We start from the raw sequence: 27,243 nt of genomic DNA, 5'->3' as shown, positions 1-27,243 counted from the left end.
TTTTATGAATATTGTGATGTCACTAGAGGTGGGAAATGAGATACTGCCCTTAACTAAAGTGCCCTTACAATGGCACAAGGCAGAAAAGTGAACAGGCAGTAATTTGGGCTTGGTGTATTGCGGGACCTGAAGGCCCAAATCCCCTTGACAGTGGGTAATTCTCTGCTCATGTCAAATTCCATAGACCAAACACACACATTTATCAACAAATAACCCCCAAAGAACAACCCTAAAACAGCCAGAGCTCCTTGATCTGCGTAGAACCCAGGGTCACTATAATATGTTAACCACAACAAAGAGTAAAACATTAATTGTGTGCACGCAATTATAAAATGTGTTTTCTGTAGTGGATGTCACTTAAATGTAAACAAAACATGTTATTTTTTCCAGAGATTTTTGATACGCCAATGTTTCGTTTCAGTTTCTTAGTACATTTAGAACATTGTGTCCCTTATTTGCAGTTTTTGACTGTATTACTTGAACCCTCGAATAATCATTTCAAGCAAACATTAATGCTTGGTTAGATGTGTTTTTTTTTCTTTGATGGAAAGCCAGTTGTAAAGTGTTTTTAAAGAGCCACACAGATCTAAAATGGTGTCATTTATATACATATATTTTGATGCATGAAATTGATGCATTTCAAGATATGCACTGATCAAGACATATTTCTAGTACCTGCAGCTATACCTGATCAGAGGCATGACTGGAACTGCAGTCCGAACATCATAATGTGAGGCTTGTTCATTTTTACCTTTCCCCACTGCTCTGTCTGATCTCTTCTCAGCAGGACAGCCCTAGAAGCACACTCTTAAATGACATTACACAGGGCAAAAAAGAAGCTCTTGCATTACCTGCCACCATGGCTCAAGCTTATTGGGAAAAACGAGGGCTTTCCTTTAGCAATGAGAGGACATCTTGTTAAAAATGGCGCATGGTCCACACTCTATCTACAAATCCCTTTTTATTCCTCACAGTCCTGCTACATGGAGCAAATATTACTCTAATGAAATATTCAATGTTATTTTCAGACTCTGGTTTCATAGCTTTTAATAAGAATATTAGCAAAGAAGAGTCGACTCTCAAAGATTCAATCCTTAATTCGACTGGAGTTGTGACTCGTAGAGTCAACTCGGGCTCGGTTTGTGATTGTTATAAGAAGTTATGGTATGGTAGTTGTGTGCATTTTTGTGGAAATTCGTATCTTGTGGCTCCTAATTGTAATGTGCCTGGTGGGTTGGCCAAGCCTGCTTTATTCTATAAAGATGGTGAGTACATGGGACCCAATGTTAAATCTTAAAAGGAAGGCAGTATGTCATCTGTAACACTCTCTACCAGCAACAGATAGCTGTCAATAGAAACAAGGACCATGTGTAAAGAGTGAGGAAGCCAACATAGAGTAAATCATTGCCTTTAAAAGTTGTATAAACAATGGACAGAATATATTTTTATCAGAGCACACAGTAATTTTTATTAAAATTATTATTTTAATTATACTTTTGTTTCTTTTTCTGCCATAAAACGAATCGCACAGACTAAACCGTATGGCCTAAAGACTTGAGACTTGTTTGGGTGAATTCACACATAACAGACAAACAAACAACACACAGCTGAAATATGCAGACTATTTACAGCATTCAAGAAAATAAAATATTAACTAAGTAATCAGTGTAAACCCTGAAAATACACTGAAAAATGCTTAGAGAATCCAGCCCCTATTCTAAACTCTTTTCCTCTGTGCAGATCTCCAGCAGGGTCTTTAGGGGGCAGCATGCTTCTGTCCATTTACTTCTGGCTGGAGGTTCGGTGGCTCTAATTGGCTTCAGAAGCCCGCGCTGAGGTTGATCCTCTAACAGGCGTAAATGAAAGCTGAAAAGCGTGGAAGGCGCGCAGCCGTCTTTGGGTAAATTACCAACATGGTAATGAATATTAGAGCACAGAGGAGATGGCCGTCTAACTCCAATTACCTGAGTCCAATAAAGAGAGAGGGATCAGGAGGATGAGAGGACGAGAAGTGAAGGCTGTGTTCAATTACTCCCTTTTTTAAACCCTTCTTTCTTCTCTTTCTTTCTATCTATTTCTCTGTCTCTCTCTCTTTTTTTATTCTGGACACAGATGGTATCTGAAATCTGGCCTTGTGATTGACATGCAATCTTTCTGCATCAAATTTAGAGGTGTTTATGTAGGAGTGTGTGTGTGTGTGTGTGTGTGTGTGTGTGTGTATGTGTGTGTGTGTGTGTGTGTGACTGCGGGTATGTGTGTATGCATACATGATTTTTTTTCTATAGTGTTATCATTCTACACAGCTTTTTAAATTTCACTTTATGTCCAAAATGTTTGTAGACACCTTTCATAATTACAAAAATCAACTACTTAAGGTGCATAAAAATAACTTAAAAATATAAAAATAACTAATTTACAAATCTCCTCCATACTTGCTTCCTGTTCATGGTGTTATCAGTAACACTGCTTGCTTGCTTGCAACTTACAAATTGCATATTTTTATGATAGTCAGCCATCCTCTAAACCTGGCTGGAGATTTATGGTTAGTGGATTATTATTTTCAGTCCAGCAGTGACACTAAGGTGTTTAAAAACTCCAGCAGCACTGCTGTATCTGATCCACTGCTAATTGCAACAAACACTAAAGTGCCAGGTCGGCACGTTAGCACAGCAGGTAGTGTCGCAGTCACACAGCTCCAGGGACCACTCCAGGTGTCTGTCTGTAAAGAGCTTGGTGTGTTCTCCCTGTGTCTGCGTGGGTTTTCTCCGGGTGCTCCGGTTTCCTCCAACAGTCCAAAAACACACGTTGGTAGGTGGATTGGTGACTCAAAAGTATCCGTAGGTGTGAGTGTGTAAGTGAATGTGTGAGTGTGTGTGTTGCCCTGTGAAGGACTGGCGCCCCCTCCAGGGTGCGTTCACACCTTGCGCCCAATGATTCCAGGTAGGCTCTGGACCCACCATGACCTGGATAAGCGGTTACAGATAATGAATGATTGAATGAATGACTAAAGTGCCACCACCATGTCAGAGTGAGCATATTGAGTTTTAAGGATGCCTCAAGACTCTGGAGCTGTGGGGCAGTGACAATCCCTGTAGCACCACCTTGCTGCACTCTTTGGTTCAGCATGAATGGAAAAGACAAATAGATAACACTGATTTACCTGATGGACTAGTTTTACTCTCTCTAGAGTACCAGATAGACAAAATCATACATATAAATATATATATAAGTCCAGCTGGAAGAGAGCACTGTGTGGCTCTCTTGATCACAATCATTGTGATTGTGTCACCTGTTCATCATTAAGTCTTTTGATGTAACTTATTTCTTCATGTGGCCTGTTTACATGTACTCTTTTCAGCTTTTCTTTGGTCCAAGGAAACGAAACTATATACTATATCAACAAACAGGCAATTTAGTCACAGTACACTGAAAGACTATCGGATAGGAACACATACCTTGTGTCTACACTCATTGTCCACACTCAGCTCCACTGACCATACAGCACTTTGTAGTTCTAAAACTCCAATTCCAATGAAGTTGGGACATTGTGTAAAACAAAAAAAGAAACAGAATATGATGATTTGCAAATACTTTTCAACCTATATTCAATTGAATACACTACAAAGACAAGACGTAATGTTCCAACTGATAAACTTTATTGTTTTTTTTTGCAAATATTCACTCAGTAAGTATCTTGTTTTTATAGTGTATTCAATTGAATATAGATTGAAAAGGATTTGCAAATCATCATATTCTGTTTTTATTTATGTTTTACACAACTTCATTGGAATTGGGGTTGTACAATTACAGACTGTAGTCCACCTGTCTCTCTGTTCTTCAATGGTCAGGTCCCCCATAGAGTAGGTATGATTTGGGTGGTGGATCATCCTCAGCTCTGCAGTAACACTTACGTGCTGGTAGGAGTGGATCAGACACAGCAGTGCTGCTGGAGTTTTTATAACCCTTGGTAATCACTGCTGGACTGAGAATAGTCAACCAACCCAAAATATTCAGTCAACAGCATCCTGTGTCCTATGATAAAAGACCAAAGAACGACCAACACAAACTGTGCAGCGACAGATGAGCTACTCTCTCTGATTTTACATCTGTAAGGTGGACCAACAAGGTAGGTGTGTCAGTGCAGTGCTGAAAATGATCCACCACCTAAATCGTACCTGCTTTGAGGTGGTCCTGACCACTGAAGAGCAGGGTGAAATGGGCATAAGAAAGTATACACAGAAACAGGTCCTCCATTCCCCTTACACTCACCCACCCATTGTCGGTGCACACACCACCCCCTCTGGAAATTGGCTGCCAATTTGATCAGTGCTTATTTGTCATTTGTTCTGTAGTCTTGTATACATCTTCATTCAGGCTCTGCTCATATGTGACATCACTGAATGACCGTTGAATGTTATTGTTCTGTCCTTACTGTCCTGAACACACACTAGTGTGATGTCTTACACACGTCTCCTCTTTGTGTGTGCGTGTGTGTGTCTGTGTCGAGGACAGATAGAGCTGCAGGTTGTCGATGTCATCGACTCGCTCTTCCCTTTATCTCACATCTCGAGTAGCTGAAGAAAACGCTGCGATTTGGGACAGCGCTAGATCGATATAATCGACCGGCCACAGAGACGGAGAGTGCTCATTCATTGTTCCACAAGACCGTGTCACACACACAAACACACACACACACACACACACAACTCAACATAAAAACACAAATTACATTGACACACACTAACACTAAATGATATTTACAGTAGACTGTGGTCATAAAACATTAATGCACATCAGGGTATGAAGAGTTAGAGGTGCTTTTGTGACCATCCAGCCTTAGTACTGGACCTTACTAAGGTTTAAAGCCTTCCCAGAAGAGAAACTGTCCATATATAGAAGCGGAATTCAAAAGAAACAATGGATAAGCAGGTATACAGGCTTTGCACATTGCTTTTTAAATCTCCCCACTGTCAGTCAAGAAAAACATTAACGCAAGGGTGTGTGCGTGAGAAAGAAGGAGAGAGGTTGATTTATAGCAATGGAGTAAAAATGGAGAGTGCGGTGCAGAGGGAGAAAGGAGGTGAAGGAAGTGTAAGACTCGTGTTAACAAAGAGTAAAAGCTTTTAATGCACTAGAGTTCAAATTGAAGCCTGAAAAAATAAAATAAAATAAAATAAAAACTTTTCTATGCCACATGTGAAAACTCCAGCTTCCCTTTACATTTATCATGAATGGGGCAACACATCTGCTCTAGAATTTCTTCATCGATTTCATTTTACTATGTATATTAAAGTTCCTTTTCATATGAACTTACTTTTTCAGTGGATGTATTACAGAAATATTGAAATAGGCAGGTTGTATACCCAAAGGTCTATAGACACCTGCTCATGCAACGTGTCTTCTGTAATTAAGGACAGGGACAGAAATCTCGTGGAGATGGGAGGAGGACGCTCCCTTCCTTCCTGGAGAAGCTGTTTCTCAATACAAAGTATGTTCATTTCACACACTATCCGGAGAAATGCACTTATTACCAGAATCGATGTCTAATGCATGTTCTAACCAAAAAGTTTGCTAATATGGGTAAAGTTAGCATCCACAAACCCTGGCTCACTGCACAGCAACTCTCAAAAATCTGATTATAACACTTCATAAAATTTATCACAGCTCACTCTACTGTGTAAATTCAATCCAGTATTAACTCTTGTATGGCCAATTTACAAATAAATTTAAGTGTAGCTAGTAAAAAGCATTTTCAAGATTCTAAAAAATAGAGGCAGAGATATTCCTCTGCTTTTATTTAGCTGTTTTTTGGAAGCTCTACTTAGTATAAAACTGAACTGTTGGGCATGGTTTCAGTGCATTGGGATAATGGGAGCAAAATTAAACAGAATTTTAGTATAGCTGGGAGGCATGATGGTCCTGGTTTTGATTCTCACCTCAGGTCACTGTCTGTGAGGTGTTTTCCCTGAGTGTTTTCTCCCAGTGCCTATGTGAGTTTCACTCCAGTGCTCATTTTCCTCCTACAGTCCACTGGTAGGTGGGTTGGCTGTCTGAAATTGTCCAGTGTGAGAGTGACCGGGTGAGCGTGTGATGCCCTGTTATGGACTGGCGCCCTGATCCTGCATATAGTCTGGACTCTCCATAACCCTGAACAGGATGAAGAGGTTACAAAAGGTGAACACATGGATTAAGCTGAATGGGATTCCATAGGGCATATTACAGACACTGATATTTTTTATATTATTGATACCATAGGAATGGGTGGACACTGGCTTGCTGTTACACATCTAATGATGTCATGTGTAAATACCGTCTGTCCATGCATGTTATGGTAGGATCTGTTGATGTGTTTAATGTGGCCTGACGTGTATTTGCTGGCTTGAGAGGGGGCAGTGACCATAAACCTGGAGTTCATCATTGAAGCCTGAATGACCATTGCTACTGAAGTATCTGTGTTATTCTGTCTCCGTGGAGGGCAGATCCCCCGGTGTTTGATGGGAACACAGACATTTGTTGGTTCTGGAGCCTTTTTGTCCACAGACACAGCTCCACTTTTACTTGCTCTGGTTAAGTTTAGAACTGGATAACCAACAAATCACATACCAGTATGTCTACCAGGCCAATGCCCTGTTGTGGGGACTAAAACCTTTTTACATCCTCACCTTATGGGGGTATATCTTCTTTGTGAGCTTTTGGTCCTAACAACATAACTCAGTAACTTTAAAGGTCAAGACATAATTTAAATTTAAGGTAAGGTTAGAATCTAGTAGTACATATTGATATGGTAAGGATCTTCACAGAATTAATAAACATTTATGTTTGGCTAGGCCTGTCACAATAGTTACATTATTAATGTATTATACAAGGGCGGCACGGTGGCGCAGCAGTGTCGCAGTCACACGGCTCCAGGTTGTGGGTTCGATTCCCACTCCGGGTGACTGTCTGTGAGGAGTTGGTGTGTTCTCCCCGTGTCTGCGTGGGTTTCCTCCGGGTGCTCCGGTTTCCTCCCACAGTCCAAAAACACACATTGGTAGGTGGATTGGCGACTCCAAAATGTCTGTAGGTGTGTGTGAGTGAGTGAATGTTTGTGTGTCTGTGTTGCCCTGTGAAGAACTGGCCCCCACTCCAGGGTGTATTCCCGCCTTGCGCCTAATGATTCCAGGTATGCTCTGGACCCACCGCGACCCTGACTTGGAAAGCGGTTACAGATAATGAATGAATGAATTATGGAATAATTATGGAAAAGTTTCCAGTAAGTTTCCAAAAAATGAGTGAGGATCCTATGTAACGATCCCAAATTTACAGGTACAAAATTTTGTGTGTGTTTGTGTTAACCAGGATTTCTTGTGCAGTTCACACACAGATCTTTCAATATATCACTATCTTGATTAGCACTTTTCTGAGTATTGCATATCACAGTACTTGCATTTCTAATCAAATATATGGCAAATACAACATTTTGGAGTGAAAGATTTAAGAGATTTTCAACTATGGTCACCTCTGCAATTGGCCATTAAGTAGCAGCAGTGCAGGGCAAGAGCAGACAGATTTCTAAAGTTGTTCTAGCTGTTTCAGCCATGAAACATTAATCAAACAGAAGACGTCTGGACCTTTTGAATGCTCACAGCCCCATTAGCTACCATCTGTGTCTCCTGTGATTTGGTTTCAAATGAAAATGATCCTGCTTTTAAGCTTTTCCCTGGTCAGCTGATGTCATTGCCTATTAAAGAGCTGATCTCAGAGACAGGGATGTACAAAAATGACAAGTCTGTCCAATTAAAAGAACTGGAGGAACTGTTTACACTCTGTTCATGGTATATATATATATGTGTGTGTGTGTGTGTGTGTGTGTGTTTGTGTGTGTGTAGTCCACAGCAAACTAAAGAGCATGAAAGAACATGTGTTATTTAAAAACACATGTCCAAGTCCTGTCAGTCACGACTAGTCTCCAGCAACAAAAGAATAATTTTCTGATATTGTGTGTGTTTGAGACTTGCCACTTGTGAAGAATATTGATCAAAGTGTGGAGCAGCATAAGGGCCAGCCTCAAAGCTGCCGCATCTAAAGTGCCCAGGATTCAGGTGAAGCCATCAAAAAGGTGCCCCTATGGTTACTATCCAATCTTAGATGCACAATAAAGAAATGAATTTGTGATCAAAGATTTGAAAAACGCTGCTCAGCCAGGTGCGGCTGTAGCTTGAGCCTGTTGTACGTGACCTGCGACGTTTCCCCATTATCAAAAAAACGCTAATCGTACCATGGCTACAAATGCTCTGCAGCTGCCACAGGAAGGTCATGAACCCCAGCACATTAATAAAAAAAAAACAAAACAAAAAAAAAAAAAAAACCTCATCCCATTTCCAGCGATAACTTCCAGAGCCATTTTCCCTCCTACACGCTCTCCATTGACCTGACCAACTGCAGCTGCAGCTACGAAGTGCCTCAAAATGGCAGCACAAACAAATCGGTGCTAGTTTTTCCGCTAGTCAAAAATCTGTGTATCCAAATCCTCATGAGAGAGAGAGAAAGAGAGAATTTGCACTACCTTCTGGGTAGATTAAGACCAAGGCTGTCTTTCAACAACATCTGTTTAAAGCATTTTGTTGCTGGGGAACAGATGCAATAAGGCAAATAAATAAATAATTGGATATTCATAATTGCTCTGCAGAGGAATTTAGTAGCTGATAGCGCTAGAGCTGATGCTGACATTTAACATTGTAGAAGGCCACTCATGGAGCACAAAGAGTGAGTTGTGAAAACCTTGACAGATTATTTTGCTAAAGCCTTGGATATTTTGTGCAGCTCTAGCTCAAGCTTGCCATTTGATTTTTGAAGATCACTAAAGAACTCTCACTATCTTATTTAGTGCTCATAGCTAGAAAGACGCCGACTTCCATTGTCATTGACTTGTGAACTATGTTAGTTTTCATTGAAATTGACCAATGTAATTGTACATATGTCCAAAATCTGGTAGTCATGCTTTTCAGTTATTTGTTTCAAAGTCAGTGTTGTCAGAGGAGCTTTTTCTAGTCTTCATTTTATTGCAGTTACAGAATCAGAAAAATTTCCAAATATGTTTCCAAATTTCCAAAGTATGTATATACGCATTTGTCTTGGTGAGTGTACACATGTATGACATGTTATAGACACATTCAGATTTTCCAGAGATCATATGGATAAAGTGTAATGGCTATATTAAGTTTTTTTTTCAATATCTTGTTTCTTTTTTGCACCTTACAAAGCTTATTATTTCACTATTCTTTGCACTTGCTTTTATAGTTTCCCTCGTATTTTTATTTTATCTTTTATTCTGTGCACTTGCGTCTATATTATTTCCCTTACATGTTTATTTTATTTGTGTATGCTCTTGTAGTTTGTCTGCAGTAACCATTATGTTACCATGTCCTGTATATTGTAATATCCTTTTTAATGTGAATTCTACTAATTTACTATCTACCCACCTACACTAACAAAAATGTAATGGGAATAATGAATACGTAAACAAGAGCCACATGGAAGGAGCTAAAGTGTTTGAATATGTGATGTTAGTACATATGTAGATATAAATATCTCATATATATTAGTCTGCGTTGGCATGGTGGTGCAGCAGGTAGTGTTGTAGTCACACAGGTCCAGGGACCTGGAGGTTGTGGGTTCGATTCCCGCTCTGGGTGGTCTGTGAGGAGTTGGTGTGTTCTCCCCGTGTTTGCATGGGTTTTCTCTGGTTGCTCCAGTTTCCTCACACAGTCCAAAACACACGTTGGTAGGTAGATTGGCGACTCAAAAGTGTCCATAGGTGTGAGTGAATGTGTGAGTGTGTGTGTTGCCCTGTGAAGGACTGGCACCCACTCCAGGGTGTATTCCCACTTTGCGCCCAAAGATTCCAAGTAGGTTTTGAACTGGATAAGCGGTTACAGATAATGAATGAATGAATATATATTAGTCTGTGTACACATGCTATAAAATGTGCTTTTAAAAATTACAGGATATTGAAATAATAACTAACATTTAAATACAGCAGCTTCTCCTGCAATGTAAGACATTAGGTGCAACCTTTGCTAATAGTGACATTCTGTTGTGCACACACGGTCTGTATAACCTCCATAGAAAAGCACTGCCAACAGAATGGGCTGCTCTGGAGCAGCAGTTCATAAGTCAAATGCCAAGTGTGAGAAATGCATAAAGCCCCCAAATACTGGGGACTGTGTTCTCTTGTTCGATAATTATTTTATTACGTAAGTGTTTTCACTTATTTATTTGTTATCAAGAACTAAACATTTTATTACTCTTGTGGCTGAAGCAATCAAATTCAATAAGCAATGTTGCCTTATCTAGTGTTACAAGGCCTCTCCAAAGATTATAGGCTCTAACGGCTGTATATGTAATTCAAAGAGTATTAATCTTCTTCAGTTCAGGACACTTGACAGTGTACATTGAATGTGCTGGTTAAAGTATACAATGTTTCTTCCACATATCCATGTATGTGACCCCTGAGCTGACATTGTCAGAAAAGAATTTTTGTAAAGAATATATGATAAAAATATTCTCAATCCCTTTACTGTGAAACTCAGGATTAGCATGGACAGAGGTGACGTGTCCATACCAATATCCAGCGATTACTGAATTGGCGTGAGACTCTGTAGCTACATTTGGTCATTAGCAGTGCCACAACTGGAAGGAAATCTTTCCAGTCATATGAGAGACTTACTGTGCAAGACTCAGGTGCAATGTGGGTGACACAAGCGAGTGAGGATAGCAGCATAAAAGAAGAAGGTGGACATAAGGAGCTATATTTCAAAGAACCACATAAGTCACTTAAATCAAGTTTGCTAATGAAATGAGTCCATCATAATAATGTTAATGGCAATGCTAGGCTTTGCCGCACAGCATACACCAGACTTAAATCATCTGTAGCTATGAATAACATGGTTTGGGAATTAACTGCAGAATAGACTTCATTGTCAGTCATTAGATTCATTTCCATCCATCCATCCATTGTCCACCGCTTATCCAGGTTTGGGACATGGGGGAAGCAGTCTGAGTAAAGAAACCCTCTCCCTAGTTACTTCTTCCAACTCTTCCAGCAGGGAAACTGAGGTGCTCCTGGGCCTGTTCTGGGTCTTCCGCAGGACCTCCTCCCCATTGGGCATGCCAGAAACACCTCACTAGGATGGTGTTCAGGAGTAACCGCCTCAACCGGCTCCTCTTGAAGTGGAGGAGCAGGAGCTCCACTCCAAGCTTCTCCCGGTTGTCCGAACTTCTAACCCTATATGGGAGAGTCCAGAGACATTGTGGAGGAAATTCATTTCAGCAGATTTGGAGGTGCTGATTCTCATTCCTGCTGATTCACACTCGGCTGCTGGCTCAATGAAGCCAACAAGATCACATCATCCGCAAAAAGCAGACATGGGATCCTGAAGCCACTGAACGGGGCACCTTCTGCCACTTGGCTACACTGAGAATTTCTGTCCATAAAAGTTATGAACAGAACCAGTGACAATGGGCAGCCCTGACGTCCAACTCCATCTCCGACTTACTGCCAGCCATATGAACCAGACTCCTGCTTTGTTTATATAGGGACTGAATAGCTTTTAGCAAAGAGCCCAGTCCCCCATACACTTAGAATAGCACCTCCCACAGATCATCCAGAAGGACACGGTCAAATGCATTCTCCACGTCCACAAAACACATGTATACTGGTTGAGCAAACTCCCACGCACCCTCCAGAATCCTAGTGAGGGTAAAGAGCTGGTCCTGTGTTCCATGACGGGGCCGGAATCCACATTGTTCCTCCTGGATCTGAGGTTCAACTATCAGTGGGACTCTCTTCTCCAGTACCCCCCGCATAGACCTTACCAGAGAGGCAGAGGAGTGTGATCCCTCTATAGTTGGAACACATCCTCTGGTTAACCATTAAGCCTGTCTGCAAGTCAAGAGGCACTGCCCCTGATGTACACGCGATGTTGCAAAGACATGTCAGCCAGGTCAGTGCCAGGACAGAGCCTTGAGGATCTAGGGGTGGACCTCATCCACCCTCTGGGCCCTCCCGCCAAGGAGTTTTCTGACTGCCACTTCAGCCCGGGTGATAGACAAGCCCTCTCCAGGGACCCCAGACTCTGCTTCCTCTGTGGAAGACATGCTGTGGAATTGAGAAGATCCTCAAAGTATTCCTTCCATCGCCTAATGATGTCCCCAGTCGAGGTCAACAACTCCCTACCCCCACCATTTACAGTTTTGGTAGAAAACTGCTTTCCCCTCCCGAGTCACCTTATGATTTGCCAGAATCTTCTCAGCTAACCGAAAGTCGATTCCCATGTCCTCACTGAACCCCTCCCACACCTGAGTTTTTGCCTCAGCGACAGCCAAAGCCGCAATCTGCTTGGCTGTTGGGTACCTGAGCCAGGCTCGATGGGACTCTTTCTTCAGCTTGACACCCTCCCTCACCCGGGGTGTCCACCACCGAGTGCGAGGATTGTCACTATGACAGGCACCAACAACCTTGCAGCCACAGCTCCGTTCAGCCACTTCAACAATGGAGGTCTGGAACATGGCCCATTCATACGCAATGTCACCAGCCTCCCCCGGGATCCAGCCGAAGCTCTGCCAGATGTGGGAGTTTTTTTCTGACAAGTTCCCCTGTCAAATGTTCCCAGCAACCCCTCAGCACACATTTGGGCCTACCAGGGCTGTCCGGCATCCTTCCCAACCATCTGATCCAACTCACCACTAGGTGGTTTTCAGTTGACAGCTCAGCACCTTTCTTCACCTATATATATATGCTATAAAGTCAATCATCATAATGCGGCCTAGGGTATCCTGATGCCAGGTGTACTTGTGGACACCCTTATGCTTGAACATGGTGTTCATAATGGACAAACTGACGGGCACAGAAATCCAATAACTGAACACCACTCGGGTTCAGATCAAGGGGGCCATTGCTCCCAATCATGCACTCCAGGTCTCACTGTCATTGCCCACGTGAGCAGTAAAGTCCTCCAGCAGAATGATGGAGTCCCCAGAATGAGTACTCTCCAGAACCCCCTCTAGGGTCCCCAAGAAGGCAAGGTTCTCTGAACTGCTATTCGGTGCATAAGCACAAACAACAGTCATCACCAAGTCCTCATCCCAGATTCACAGGGAAATTACCCTCTTGCCCACTGGGGTAAACCCCAATGGACAGGCGCTTAGCTGGGGCGCTATGAGTAAGCCCAATTCTGCCTTATACCTCTCAGCCTGGGCAACTCCAGAGTGAAAGAGCATCCAGTCCCTCTCAAGGAGATTGGTTCCAGAGCCCATACTGTGTGTTGAGGTGAGCCCAACTATATCTAGCCGGTACCTCTCAACCTCATGCTCAGGCTCTTTTCCCACCAAAAGCCACTTTCAGTAACTGCGGATCAGAAAGCCAGGGTCCCGCCCTCGGCTGCCACACGATCCACAATGCACCAGACCCGGATTACTACCTCTCCCACAGGTGGTGGGCCCATGGAAGAGTGGACCCATGTTTAGATTCATAGGTCCCCACCAAATCTACACCCTTGACAGGACTACAATGTGCTTTATGATGATCAATGGAGCTGATAAAATTGACAATGAGGCTAGATATAAGGAGGCTATTTTACTTACGGATGAAAAAAAAAAAGTAAACATCTGTGATCACTCATCTTGTGCACACGTTTTACGGTTAATTTTTGTTTCAGCAAGTAATAGTGTCAAAAGAGGTGTGTACTAATTTGACCAGGGCAGCCCACATTTTTTATGTTATGGACCATGGTGGACAAAATACACAAACCATGCACTTGAGTAAAATTAGGGATACTCAAAGTAAAATTTTACTCCTAGTAAAAATACTAGTAAAAGTAGAAGTCCTCGTTGTAGATCTCCACTTGAGTAAAACTACAAAAGTACTTACCTTCAGATGTACTTAAGTTTTGAAAGTAAAAGTATCATGGCATATTATGGCTTATGGCTAACCCCAGTCTTTAAATAGAATTTGTCTGACATGGATGGACACAGCAGAAATGGCCAAAGATTATGTTGATATTATGTTATATCAACTATTACATACACCCAAGGTGCTGCCCCTCCAAACCAACAGATGTTGCTGTCTACTGTGTATTAAGCACAATTTAAGCTTCTGTGTTGAATCTTTTGTGCACCTCTCCAGAAATGTAACTTGTGGCATCTACTCAGACCATAATGACTCTGACTGGTCTGCAGTCGGATGAACATGATTCAAGTTGCTCAAGTCAAGATATAACTCCCCTACACTACACTCCCTAAATAGTGCACTTTAAATATTTGTAAAACTAAAACCACTACACCACTACGTAGGGTTAAAGAAAATGTTTGAAATTCAGCCCTAGTAGTTTGGCGGTGTAATTGCAGAGCGTCGCAGATGCCAATGAACAAATGTAAAGTTTAACAGTGGCATAGGACACTTTTTTTTATATATTTTATAGTTTTGTAAAAAAAAATTCATTTAGAAACATTAGGACAGGTTTTGTTTTTTTTCTGCTCCTGGGGCTCCCCCTAGTGCACTTAATTTTACTGGACTGGACTGAAGTTGGTAGGGAGAGGAAGGAAAGTGCTGGTTTCCTACCCTCCTCTAGAAGTTACATAGTGCAGTTTCTGCAGTGCTGAGCCTAGAGTAGCAATGACAGAAGCTCTTTTCTTTCTTATTATTACCGGTCATCAAAACATCACAATGATTTTGAAGCTGTAGAAGGATTTTTCTTAGGGAAAATTTTCAGAATGCACTGCTTCACTAATCATATCAAACCAGCATAAGGGTTGTCAGGGCAGCTATACAAAATGTTTTAGGAGGGATCTTTACTGTCAAGACATGAAGCTGCCCTTCCGTGGATTATGATCTGAAATTTCATTGTACTGAAGTTTCATTGCTCACATGTTGTAAGTCCACCATTGTTCTCAACACAAGGCCTCAAAGGTTTAGGTGTTTCCTTATTTCATCTGCTGTTCTGAAATTGAGCTGCTGATAAAAGTGACACAGCATGCAAAACCCTTCCCCACGTGGCCTTGTAAACGGATTAGTAACAGTGGATGTGTCATGCTGATACAGGGCTAATGAGGGCATGTGTCTGCCAGCTTTAGGAGATGCTCTCAAGCGCCATTGCTATGCATCCTTCCGTCTTTAACAGCAATGCTAATCAACAGCCTCTGGCCTCCAGCAGCCCTCTTAGCACTGAGAACCATCTCAGATATGAGTAGCCGTATGACGGGTGGGCGAAGAATTCTCCGGAGAATGTCTCTGCCAGTGAGAGATGGGAAAAATTACATACTGGGTCTCCAGCACATTCCTGTTTTTTTTTTTCTTATTTTCTTTAACTGAACTCCGGTGGAATTTCTGGACATTTCAGAATGTTTCTGAACCAAGACTGAGTCCAGCTGAGAGTTAGTAAAAGGCTGCCTGGCTGGATGTTTCTGAAATTGTTTTGGCATGTGTGCGCCATTCTGGCAGGCCTGCTGTTGTCTCTGTGGTAGTTCCAGCTGACCAACTAAATCATTACATGAGGCAGAGATGCTCTGCACTACTGCCAAGAAGCAGGTGTGGGTTTGAGGGTGGTGGGAAATTGGAGGCGGATGGACAAATACATTTTTAACCACAGCACAACAGGCTCTGATGAGGAGCAAAACCCTGCATTTACACTAAACTGATCCACTGAAACATTAAAATGACCTTGGTTCTTCATTCATTGTCCATTCCATCAACTCCACTGACCATATAGCATCACTGTTGTGTCTGATCAACTCATACCAGCGTGTCACACAGCATCACATCTGTGTCACTGCAGCATGGAGAACGATCCACCACCCAAATCATACCTATTCTGGAGGGTCCTGAACATGAAGGAACAGGGTCAAATGGGGTTTACCAAAAACACAGAGCAACAGATGGAAACATTTTGTATCTGTAGAACCACAAAGTGCATATATGTGGTCGGTGTAGCTGAAAAAATGGGCAGTCAGTATAGAAACATGAAGGGCAAAAGCTTATGCAACATTTTAGGAGGTTTGCTCTTTTGTTGCTGTTGTAATAGCCTTTCCTCTTGTAAGAAAGCTTAATACTAGAACAACCTGTGGGAGTGGAAAAACAACCAGGGACCAGGACTGAAAAGTGTGTTGAGGTGTGCAGAGTCGAGTAGGTACCATGCAATGATAAAGGGCCAATAGTTGACATGGAATTCAAGTTGGTACATTCTGTACCAGTAGATTAAGTTTTGCAGTTTATGCTAATAAGTAAATATATAATGAAAGGACAAATCTGCATTTTACATCTGTAAAACTGAAACATCCCCTTACTCACTAAAACATTAATGCTTTTTTGCAAATAATTAGTGATTAGTAAAATGGATTGGAAGGACTCCTGAGTGTTCTGGCTTAACAGAAAATTGAATAAAAGAAATATGTGAAGGTCATTGAAGTCTTTGACTTCAAAAACAATAATTGGAAAGTTTTTTTAGATGGTTGGAGTTATAAAAATCTTTAATTAACTTAGACAGTTTAACAGCCCTCGTACACTACCCTTGCCGCTCCCCACTGATATAACTAAAAAATTCTTTTCTGAGTTAAAATATGTGTGTTCTGGTATAGAACAGGGACCTGCAGGACCAGAATCGGGAACCTATGAACCATGTTACCCTAACTTCAAAACGTAATACAAACATAGTGTTGACCAAATTTTTTCAAAGGTGTATTGAGTGAAGCTGATTCACCTCCTATAAATGGGATAGGTCCTAATGACTTTGTCATTCGTTTATTGTTGTTAAAGACTTAAAGTCCTACAGAATATTATCACACTTACTGCATTCATTGTTTTTAACTTAATTGATTAACCCTCTTGGGCCTATGAACTTAACGTTTTCAAAACTACAGCAGAGACCTATGGTTCAAACATTAGCGAATCAGCAATGTCTGCCCTTTCAATTCCATTTTATTACAAGATTTTATGTGACTCACATCCAGAATTATGCGGCAATGAATAGGGGTTGCAGCCATCTGCCTTCTGCAGTGTGTAATTGGTGGATTTGTGTGTGTTTCTATATTTCGTGTGAGACTGGCTAATGGACACTAAGTAAAGGTGTGTTTTCACAAAAACTTCAAAAGGCTAAATGACCTCTTTTCTTCATTCTCTAGGTCAAATGAGACATCAATACAGACAGAGAGAGCTGAGACTGTTTTGAACATTTTGATATGAAACATTTAAAGGACAATTTAAGCAAGTATGCACAAATCAAGCAAATGCCATTAGACCCCAGAGGGGTATAAACATTCATTACTGCATCAAAAATGATTGCAGTGAATGACAATGCACATTCCTATAAATTGCATTAACCTATCCTGCATGTGTCTCATAAAATATTTTGTAATATCTTAGTGTAGGCTCGTGTTTGTAACCTAAGTATAGACCTGCTTTTATAACACCCTTTCCAAAAGGCATCATTTGTCATTAAGTTAAAAAGGGTTTCAGGTGCTACTTTAAAAAAAATAAAGAAATAAAACTTATGTCATGATACATTCCAGGCAGAAATTGCATAAACTTTGTAGCTCAGTGTTTGTGACAGTGACATAACCCTGATAACATGGCATAACTTCTAAACACAGGCTTCTTTCTGTGGCTCTAAGGTAAAGTCAGTTGACGTGTGTCATTTCACCGAAAAGTCTCATAACAAAAAACGACATCAGAAAAAAAAAAAGATTCTTCTGACATAAACATTGTGTCAAATTTATTTTAAAGGTGGAAAAGCAGCATCTATGCCTTTTTAGTTGAATGATCTTTTGCAAAGATGCCTTGTGGGCATTGTCCTATAGTACAGTGTTACTCTTGGCTATGGTTGCTGTGTATTTATTATCATAGTCTTTTTTTTAATTCACTGAGTAGCTTTTAATGTTCAGTGACTCATTATTGACATAATTGTTTCTCACCATTAGTATATATTTCTTATTAATGAACGTGTTTAATGAATGTTTCAACATGGTTATGTAAGTGTAATGGAGTGCTACTGGAATGTTTATGACTGATGGATGCACAATTCCTTTAAAGTGTTATAATATATTCAGTGTAAAAAATGTTGTTCTTTTCTGAAGGACTGCTCTGTGTGTGGATATCACAGACAGCGTCTGCTTCAGATTTGCCCACATAGATCTTGGTTGTCATTAGTCAGTTATGTGACAGATATGAACTGAAAGAAAAGGATAGACATAGTTAGCATTACAGCTGTGAATTCTTAAGGTAGCGATCAGTTGAAGGGCAGGCCAAATATCTGTGTACAAAAGAAGGAAACTACCATTGTACATCTTCAAGACTGATTTCAGAAATGTTCCCATGTCTCTTTTAACAAGTTTCTTTACTTTTTAATTTATTCGGTTTGTCCACCTTTGTCCAGCTTTGTGTGTGTGTGTTTGATGGCAGGTTATACTTGGCAGGATGACACCACCCAGCAAGTCGTCTCCAGAGAGCTGTTAGCGCTTCCTAAGATTTCTTTGCGTCGTCTCGACAGCACTTTTCCAGCTTTCAGTTCCAGGTGAGATTATGAGCTTGTGGGTGTTGCGAGATCATTCTGAAACTGTGTAATTGTTTAATGGAGAGCTTGTTTCTGGTCTCTGGGTTCTAAACAGGGCTCAGAGTGTTATTAGTGACAACAGGAAGCTGAAGGGAGATGAAGCGCATCTTGGCAGGACGCTGGAGAGTTACCTACAGGAGCTTGGTTTTCTGCCTAACTATGTTGCTTCTTCAAAACAGAGCCTTCAAGGAAAGGTGAGGATCTGGCAGTCTGTTTTGGACTTCTATTTCAAGAACTACGCACTATAATTGCTCTGCAAAACCCCTAAAATAGAAATTACTGATCCCCCTCTTTGGAGCAATATCCACAGCAATATATAATTATGTTCTAACTATAATTTGTGCACACCTAACTATCCAACATTTTGGATACACTATTATACCCAGGAACAGAACAAACTGATAAAAGATACTTTTGCAGTACTTTTTCCTTGATGGAACTCATAATGAATACAGTGACAAATACATTCTTCCCACTTGCCATTTTCAAACTGCTTAAGTTTAATGTTTTTTTTTTTTTTAAATAAAATGACAGTTGTCATGGGGCGGCACAGTGGCGCAGCAGGTAGTGTTGCAGTCACAGATCTCCAGGGGCCTGGAGGTTGTGGGTTCAGTTCCCACTCCGGGTGACTGTCTGTGAGGAGTTGGTGTGTTCTCCCCGTGTCCGCGTGGGTTTCCTCCGGGTGCTCCGGTTTCCTCCCACAGTCCAAAAACACATGTTCTAGGTGGATTGGCGACTCAAAAGTGTCAGTAGGTGTGAATGTGTCTGTGTTGCCCTGTGAAAGACTGGCGCCCCCTCCAGGGTGTAATCCCGCCTTGCGCCCAATGATTCCAGGTAGGCTCTGGACCCACCACGACCCTGAATTGGATAAGCGGTTACAGATAATAAATGAATGAATGATAATTGTCATTTTAATATTATGCAATAGTTACAATAAAAAAAAAAAAATACATCAATTTTATAAATATATAAATATATTAATTTATAATAATAATATAATAATAATAATTTGGGACAATGACATCATTAGACCTGTTTTAGGGGGCTTATAACCCTGCTCCTGCTGCCGCTACTGCAAGTCCAGCCCACCCCCCACTCATGAATCTCTACCAATGTTTTCTGTTTTGGAGAGATTTTAATAAAACGAACTGTTTAACATGGAAATCTGGGTAACAATTTATTTGGATGGTCCACAGTGGATGGTTTGTAGATGCTTATTATATCGTTAAGTATCAATGAAATATCTATTAAATGCAACTGAACTTGATGTTGAGTGTGAAATATCCTATTAAATCTATCCATAACTGTAAACCTGACTCTAACCTTAATCTCAAAGCAGAACACCAATCTACTCCTGAGTATCACCAGAATGTTTGTGAATTATCTATAGATAATTTATAGTGGTGACTGAAATCAGATGTTGTGAGGCAGTTATAGATGCGTGTATATTGTGTATTTTACAATGGCTTTGAATGAGACTCAGCAATTCTGTTTAATTATTGCAATTATACAATACAAAATAAACTATTTAAATCTCATTTTCTACACCTAAAAGAAAGAGGGTGTGGTGTGATTATAAGCTTTCCAGTATATTTTTGCCATACTGCCTACCAGGCCAGCCTAGAAGAGACATTTTTGCTTACTAACTGACTGACTCCTAATGTTGAAATGCGCATGCACGAGTAAGAACTGTTAGTTCAGCCATATTTCACATTCCAGTTTGTGAAATACATTTGGAACTGTTTGGCGCATTTCCACCAACAAACCAGAAAAATTTGTTCACAGCTGGAACCAAAAAACGGTAGATTCTTCAAAGTGAACCGTGGCTGAATAATAATAAATAAGACAGGAACATGCTCAGTTTGTGTGTGTTTCTGGGGCTGTGTTTGGCTCTGCTTTAGTTATGTTTCTCTGCTGTTCACAAGCTCAGCAGGACGGCTCTGAACTCTGCAACATTTACACATATCTCACAGAGAGTGGAGGACTGCTGAATTTGTCTTATTTCATGTGAGTCTGTGTCTTTGAGGTGGGGAGATATTTTGTGGCGTTAGTGTGTTTATAAAACACATACATCTGCACACAGCCACATTAAATTTCACGTGCTTTACTCAAACCTGTTACATTGTGTAAATAAGTAATTCATTCATTCATTCATCTGTAACCGCTTTTCCAGTTCAGACTCGCGGTGGGCCCAGAGCCTACCTGGAATCATTGGGCGCAAGGCGGGAATACACCCTGGAGGGGGCGCCAGTCCTGTAAATAAGGAATTGTAATTCTTAAAATCAATAAAATGTTCTTGGTCTTCTTTGTTCTTTGGTGGTAGATCTTCTAATATTTATTTTTAAATAAAATTTTAATAAAAACACTGATGCTGGTGTTGTATATTATGAACAAAACGTTGTACTCCTTTTTTCATTACTGCATATTTTAGTCCTGCCCTATACATATTAAAAACCAAATGTAAACAAAAACATTGTTATGAAGCAGCAAAGCTTCTCCAGACCAATGACAAAAGTATTTATTTTGAGGTTTCCTATTTTTGAAATGCCCGAAACACCTTTGTGGCAATGGCTATATGGCTAATTTAAAATATTATTTGGATCCCCATTAGCTGCTATCACAATAGCAGCTATTCTTCCTGGGGTCCTAAATGGCTAATGGCGGTCCGGCAAAACTAGGCATGCATAGTTTTTTTGCTCTTGTTTTATGCATTATTAGAGAAGAAGACATTGACTAAGTAAAAGTTTTGGGAACATTTAAGGTGTATTACAATTTAATTTAATATGTAGAACATTAGACCAGATGTAAATCATTGACAAAATGAAAACAAATGTATAAGAATGGCCACTGTTTTAGAGAGAAACGTTTATCACATTATGAACATGTGTTATACATGACGGCTTTAGAAAACCATGAATATGAAAAGTAATAATAAAAAATGTTCCCTAGAGAAAATAGCCTGTTGCTGCACATACCACAAGGGGTTAAAAACAGCAAGTACACAAAAGGCTCAAAACAGCTGTCTAAGATCACAAAGACTGGAGGAGTTGAAAAGTTCACAGCACTAATGAACAACAGTACCCCATGGTTCTTTTGGAGGCAGTGTGTGTATGAAGTTGTGTGTGTGTGTGTGTGATGTCCACCCTGCTGTTTCAGTGTCTGAAAAGCACCAGATTCTGCAGGACTGGGGAGAACCACTTTATATCAGCTATTCACTCACACACAGTCAGGATGCTGTATAGAAGCTGATGAAATGCTAATGAAGTTGAAAAGGCTTTTGTGTACAGCTATATCAGACTTCACTTCCACTGAAGTATGATTATGAATAAAGTTTATTCTAAGAGTAGTGAAAGATATGGATATTAATAGGGAGTTTGTCGTTTGTTGCAGCAACAGTTTCTAGGAAGGCTTCAGAGCATTAGTGAGCTCAGGTACAGGTTTTGGATGAGCAGTTCTGGACAACTCCCAACACTCTTCCATCCCAAATAGCCTCCCCCAGTCCAATACTAGGGATCTTTATATCCCTCTAGTCAACACCTGACAGTGGGCATGATGAGCTTAAGCTCATGTATAGCTGTTCCAGAGTGTTCTATTTCATTGCTCAATGATGTCTATGGCAGTTACACAAACTATGCCTGTGTAGCGTAAGCCATGTAAACCATTTTGCAGCTTGCAGTAGCTAAAATCTTCAGGTGACAAACCTAAATACATGACGTAAAGCATACACACATTTTTCAGGAGGAACATTGTGAAAACCTCCACCTTGGATCCTATAATATATTAAAGCAAACTAAAGAATAGCAAAAGGAACTGAAGAGAATAATTTGAGAAAATGTGTGCTACAATGATCACTCATGACATATATTTGAGTCATTTTGAAATGTTTTACTTTTCTTATCATTGTATGTAATTGTTGTCCGAAGAAAAAAAACATGTATCTCTATTTTTGGAGATCTGTAAGTTTTCTACATCATTTGAGCACAGAGCTATCCTTCTCATTGTGTGAAAAGTTTGTGATGACTGGACCAATAGAAATGCTCCAACATTACCTGGTGTCAGGATCACGGAGCGGACTGACTGAGGGCGGACGCATTCGCTAAAACACAGTAAACGTTTATTCACGGAACAATAACAAAACAGAGACTTATAAGGAAGACAGGTTAAACTAGACACTACGAAATAAATAGGGTAAATGGGATAGACAGAAAACAGCGAAACTACGACAAAGGGAATGAAACGACGACAGGAAAACTACAGAGACAGACAGATAACATGACCGACAGGACTAGAGACGACTGAGAAATGTTCGACAAACAGGATGTGAGACAAGAGGGCTTAAATACAAGACATAAATGAGACACACCTGGACAGATAACGAGGAGGACGGGTTAAGAGATGACACAGACGAGGAGGCGGAACAAGGGGCGGAGACAAGAACATAAACAAAACATAGCCATGTGCTTAGAAAGAGCACATGACCGGGGAAAAGTTAAAAAGGGGTTTTCACTTCTCCTATGAAGTTACTGTTATGGAAATACATGTTTTTCTTTGGAGAGCAATGATATAGTGTATGATAGAGTGGCCACCTGTACTTGCCTGTACTTGAAGTACATGGAATGTCTTTTAAATCAGATGATAATGCATTTTAAATCTATCTTGTGTTTTCTTTCTCTTCAGTACAAAGGCAAGAGCAAGGCGAATATCATGGATTACTACATGGAGCCTAAAGAAAGACCACCTCCTCCCACCTCTGCGTCTCTTCTGCTGCCTCACCCTAACTCTAAACAACAGCCCGCAGCTGGCCCAGCATCTCTCTCCAGTAGGACTTTAAATTATAACAGTTACAGTTATAACAAATAGTAACAACCACACTGTGGCTCTTATTCATCACAGTGGTGTTAAGAACAGTGCAGACTGGACCATACTGAAACATTTTTAATTGTTTTTTTTTCATTGTCTGATTCATAAAACTTTGTACAACATGGAAACAAGTAGAGATTTGGGTGCAGTTGATGAATCAGCTTCAGTGCATGAACTCAAGCACCAGTCCACCAGTGCCTCATTTACATACAGCAAGCCTTAATTCAAGTAAATGTTTTGGCAGTGAGCCAATGAAAAAAGTGTTTGTTTATGTCAGTGTACATGTAGAAATAACATCTTTTGTAGTGTATTGCCATATGCAGTTCATTCAGTTGTATAATTGCTTGTTGATGTTGATATTTTTGATTTTTCAACAGCAAATCAAGCTTTTTTTTTCACCATTATAGTGTTACGCTCAAATTTACATGCAGTCCTAGCCAAAGTGTGTACAAATACCCCAGTGATAAAACTGATGAATACCCAAATAGTCAATGAAATGCACGCATTTGATGAATAAGGGGTGTTGTGATTGGTTGTCCTATGTACTTTGTAACAAAATTTGTCAGGGCGGCACGGCAGGTAGTGTCGCAGTCACACAGCTCCAGGGGCCTGGAGGTTGTGGGTTCGATTCCTGCTCCGGGTGACTGTCTGTGAGGAGTTGGTGTGTTCTCCCCGTGTCCGCGTGGGTTTCCTCCGGGTGCTCAAGTTTCCTCCCATAGTCCAAAAACACATGTTGGTAGGTGGATTGGCGACTCAAAAAGTGTCCGTAGGTGTGAGTGTGTGAGTGAATGTGTGTGTGTGTGTGTGTGTGTCTGTGTTGCCCTGTGAAGGACTGGCGTCCCCTCCAGGGTGTATTCCCGCCTTGCACCCAATGATTCCAGGTAGGCTCTGGACCCACCGCGACCCTGAACTGGATAAGCGGTTACAGATAATGAATGAATATATATATATATATTTTGCTGGTCTTTCAAGGAGGGGAAGCTCAATTTCGGCCTACATCATAAAATGTGTCGGTTTATTTATACGTAAATTCTACCCTCTGTTCCTTTTTAAGAAAATGATCTGTGACCCCGTCGTACCAACAAGGCGTCTTTTCCAGGGACTTGACTAGTGTCCTCTCAATGGCCAGCAGAGCTAGGCTGCTTAAACGGCCTTGGCCCATGTGAAGTGTGTCCGCCTGTGAGTGCTTTGTGACGGTGGAGGGGCTCAGCGGCACCCGCTGGACAGAAACTGCGATATAAATCAGAAAAAGTCAGTCTCCAAACACAAGCAGCTACAAAAAACCCACCAGAAATAGAAGCTTGATTTGTCACTAGTCATTTTTAACAAAGAAAATGCCACTAAGAGGATTAAGGAAGTCTGGTTCAACTCAGAACAGAATGAAAATTTAATGCGCCCATGGATCTTTACACCAAAGGATCGCTGATTTGCTCATTTCGCTGTCAATCAAAAAGTGATTCAGCCTCAGACAGAACATCCAATCATCATGCAGAAGCTGAGCATCTGGGCCAGCCGAGGCCAGCCCACTGCCCCATAGATCCCCAGAGACACTGAGCGTCCGATGGGTGGGACAAAGCCCAGCATTTATCCAATGACTCGTCTCGTTTCGCTGCACTTCGCTGCTTTGCTATTGAACTCTGTGGACGCTCATATATATATATATATATATATATATATAAAATGGTGATTACAATATTTCTCGTCTGTTTGGTTCAGGCTTTTTGTCGAGAATAGAGCCGGATCGGAAGGGTCAGCTCTTAGAGCTGCAGCAGTTCCAGCCTGAGCTCATGAGTCCATCTCAGGGAAAGATTCAGTACATGAGTCTCCAGCGCACTCCACCTCCTGAGGGAGGAAAACTTCCAGGAGCTTCCAGACAACCTCCAAAGCCCAGAATTGACAAACTGCTTATCAGACCTGGTGCTAAACTACCTGCCCCTAAAAATTCCCTCAGCTCAGTGGACGGTAAGATTGATGGTATTTGCTATTGATGTTTGTGCACAACCATTTACCCAACATTTCTTCAAAAAAATTAAGGGAATCAATAGTAGTTTGTTGTCCTTTTGGTGCAATAAAAGCCTCTAATCTTGTAAAGGCAATATGTTTGAACATTGCTGCGAGAATTTGATTGCATTCAGCCACATAAACAGTACCTAGGTCAGGTTCTGATGATGAATTCACTATCAACAATGCTACTTTAACTCCCAAAATGTAGTGAAAGGTGCACAGTCACTCGAGATAACACAGTTCAGCTGCTTCTGGGCTGTATTATGACTCTGGCTCATGCTTGGCATTGAGAGTGGTGAATTTAAGTTCCCATTCTACTGGTACTGATCTAGAAAACTGATAATATATGGTGTTGCAATGAGGAATAGCATATTTTCAACAAAAACATGGCTATTTATTCTTTCCAGAGAAGTTTATTCAGGGTGTGGTGAGCCAGCTCGGACAGCAGAGTGTGAACATGGACACACTGACCCCAGGTGACCTTGACCAGCTCTCAGAGGTCATTGCTCAGGCCCTGCAGGTTGTGGACAAAGCTGAGGGGGTCAAAAGTCGAGAGGTCTTGAATGATGAGGTCCAGGAGGTGAAGAGGGAACCTGATGACAAAGAACAGCAAGAGAGGATGAGTGGAGTAAATATCATTCCTAAAGGTAGATCAGGTCCAAATCAACCTCCTCCCACAGTGTACACACACACACACACACACACACACACATGTAATCTTGTGGTCTGGACTTTTCTATTTAATTGTCCTGTGTTTTTATTGTTTGCAGATGAGTGGTCTGGGAGAAGTAAGCCCAAGTCAAGGGAAAAGGTAAAAAAAAATTTTTTAGTATCTACTTTGCCTTATTCAGGTTCTATAATATTACTATTATTATATCATGATCACAAAAATGAGGAACTGAAGTGTGGTCCCACTTATAACCTTTTGTTTATCTCTAAGCTGATAACAGGATAACACCAGTGCTCCCTTTATATCTAACAGCTGGTGTTTTCTTTGTGCAGGAAAAAGGTTTCATCCATGAGCTGCTAGAGTTTCTAGACAAGAATTCAGGCCATGAATCTGCTGACCATATCCAGGCTAAAGAGCCATTTCTTGGATTTTCAAGCTTTCCTGCAGCCCCTGGTAGCCCAAAACCTGCAGGACTGGAGAACGTCCAGAGTCGGACCACTCAGACCAAGCTAGACCTGATGAAAAAAAAGATGGAGCCAGATACTCTGGATCTGGGTAATCTGGGGGATGCTGAATTGGACCAGTGGCTCCAGCAGGCTGAGCTGTCCTCCAGAGAAGAAGCACAGAAGAAAAAAAACAAGGAAGAAGAGGTGGAGAAGAAAGGTGCCAGTGTGGAGGAGAAGTTCAGGATGAATGTCGCAGCATACAGCAGCCCCAAGCATGATGGATACTTTGGCTACATTATCACAGAGGAGTAAGTTCAAGTCCTCTTTATCTGTATTCCACATCCAGTCCTGTGCAAAGGTTCAGGCACCTTCGGTCTGATAATTTGTTAATAATGAAACCATTATTTACATCTTGACCTCACTAATGGTTCAGTGGTTGAATGTCTTCAGATTCTTTAAAACCACCTTCAGTATCAATACCATCAGAAGGATAAAGCTGTTACTGCAGCAAAGGGGACTTTCGTTTAAGAAGAAAAATCAGATAAGCCCTCAAATTCATATACCTCAAATTATGCCCTGCACTTAATGTGGATTCTACCAATTAATAGTTAATTTAAGACCCCAGTTTGAGAGCTACTCTAATGGGAATATACTCTTCACACTGGAGACAATCCCCTGCTCC

General features: G+C 41.0%; 1 protein-coding gene across 1 annotated transcript in view; it reads left to right on the top strand.

Moving 5' to 3' along the window:
• ptprn2 (protein tyrosine phosphatase receptor type N2) overlaps positions 1 to 27,243 on the top strand; it is a 290,779-nt gene that overhangs the window by 69,595 nt on the left and 193,941 nt on the right. The window contains exons 4-10 of the mRNA XM_066680912.1: positions 18,431 to 18,542; positions 18,637 to 18,775; positions 23,259 to 23,400; positions 25,158 to 25,403; positions 25,853 to 26,092; positions 26,216 to 26,256; positions 26,448 to 26,869. Of these exons, the coding sequence (XP_066537009.1) occupies positions 18,431 to 18,542; positions 18,637 to 18,775; positions 23,259 to 23,400; positions 25,158 to 25,403; positions 25,853 to 26,092; positions 26,216 to 26,256; positions 26,448 to 26,869 (1,342 nt within the window). The remainder of the gene's footprint in view (positions 1 to 18,430; positions 18,543 to 18,636; positions 18,776 to 23,258; positions 23,401 to 25,157; positions 25,404 to 25,852; positions 26,093 to 26,215; positions 26,257 to 26,447; positions 26,870 to 27,243) is intronic.

Source organism: Hoplias malabaricus, chromosome 9, assembly GCF_029633855.1.
Source record: "Hoplias malabaricus isolate fHopMal1 chromosome 9, fHopMal1.hap1, whole genome shotgun sequence".
Classification (NCBI taxonomy): Eukaryota; Metazoa; Chordata; class Actinopteri; order Characiformes; family Erythrinidae; genus Hoplias; species Hoplias malabaricus.
Note: the sequence above shows the minus strand (reverse complement) of the source record. Positions and strands in the feature narration are given on the sequence as shown.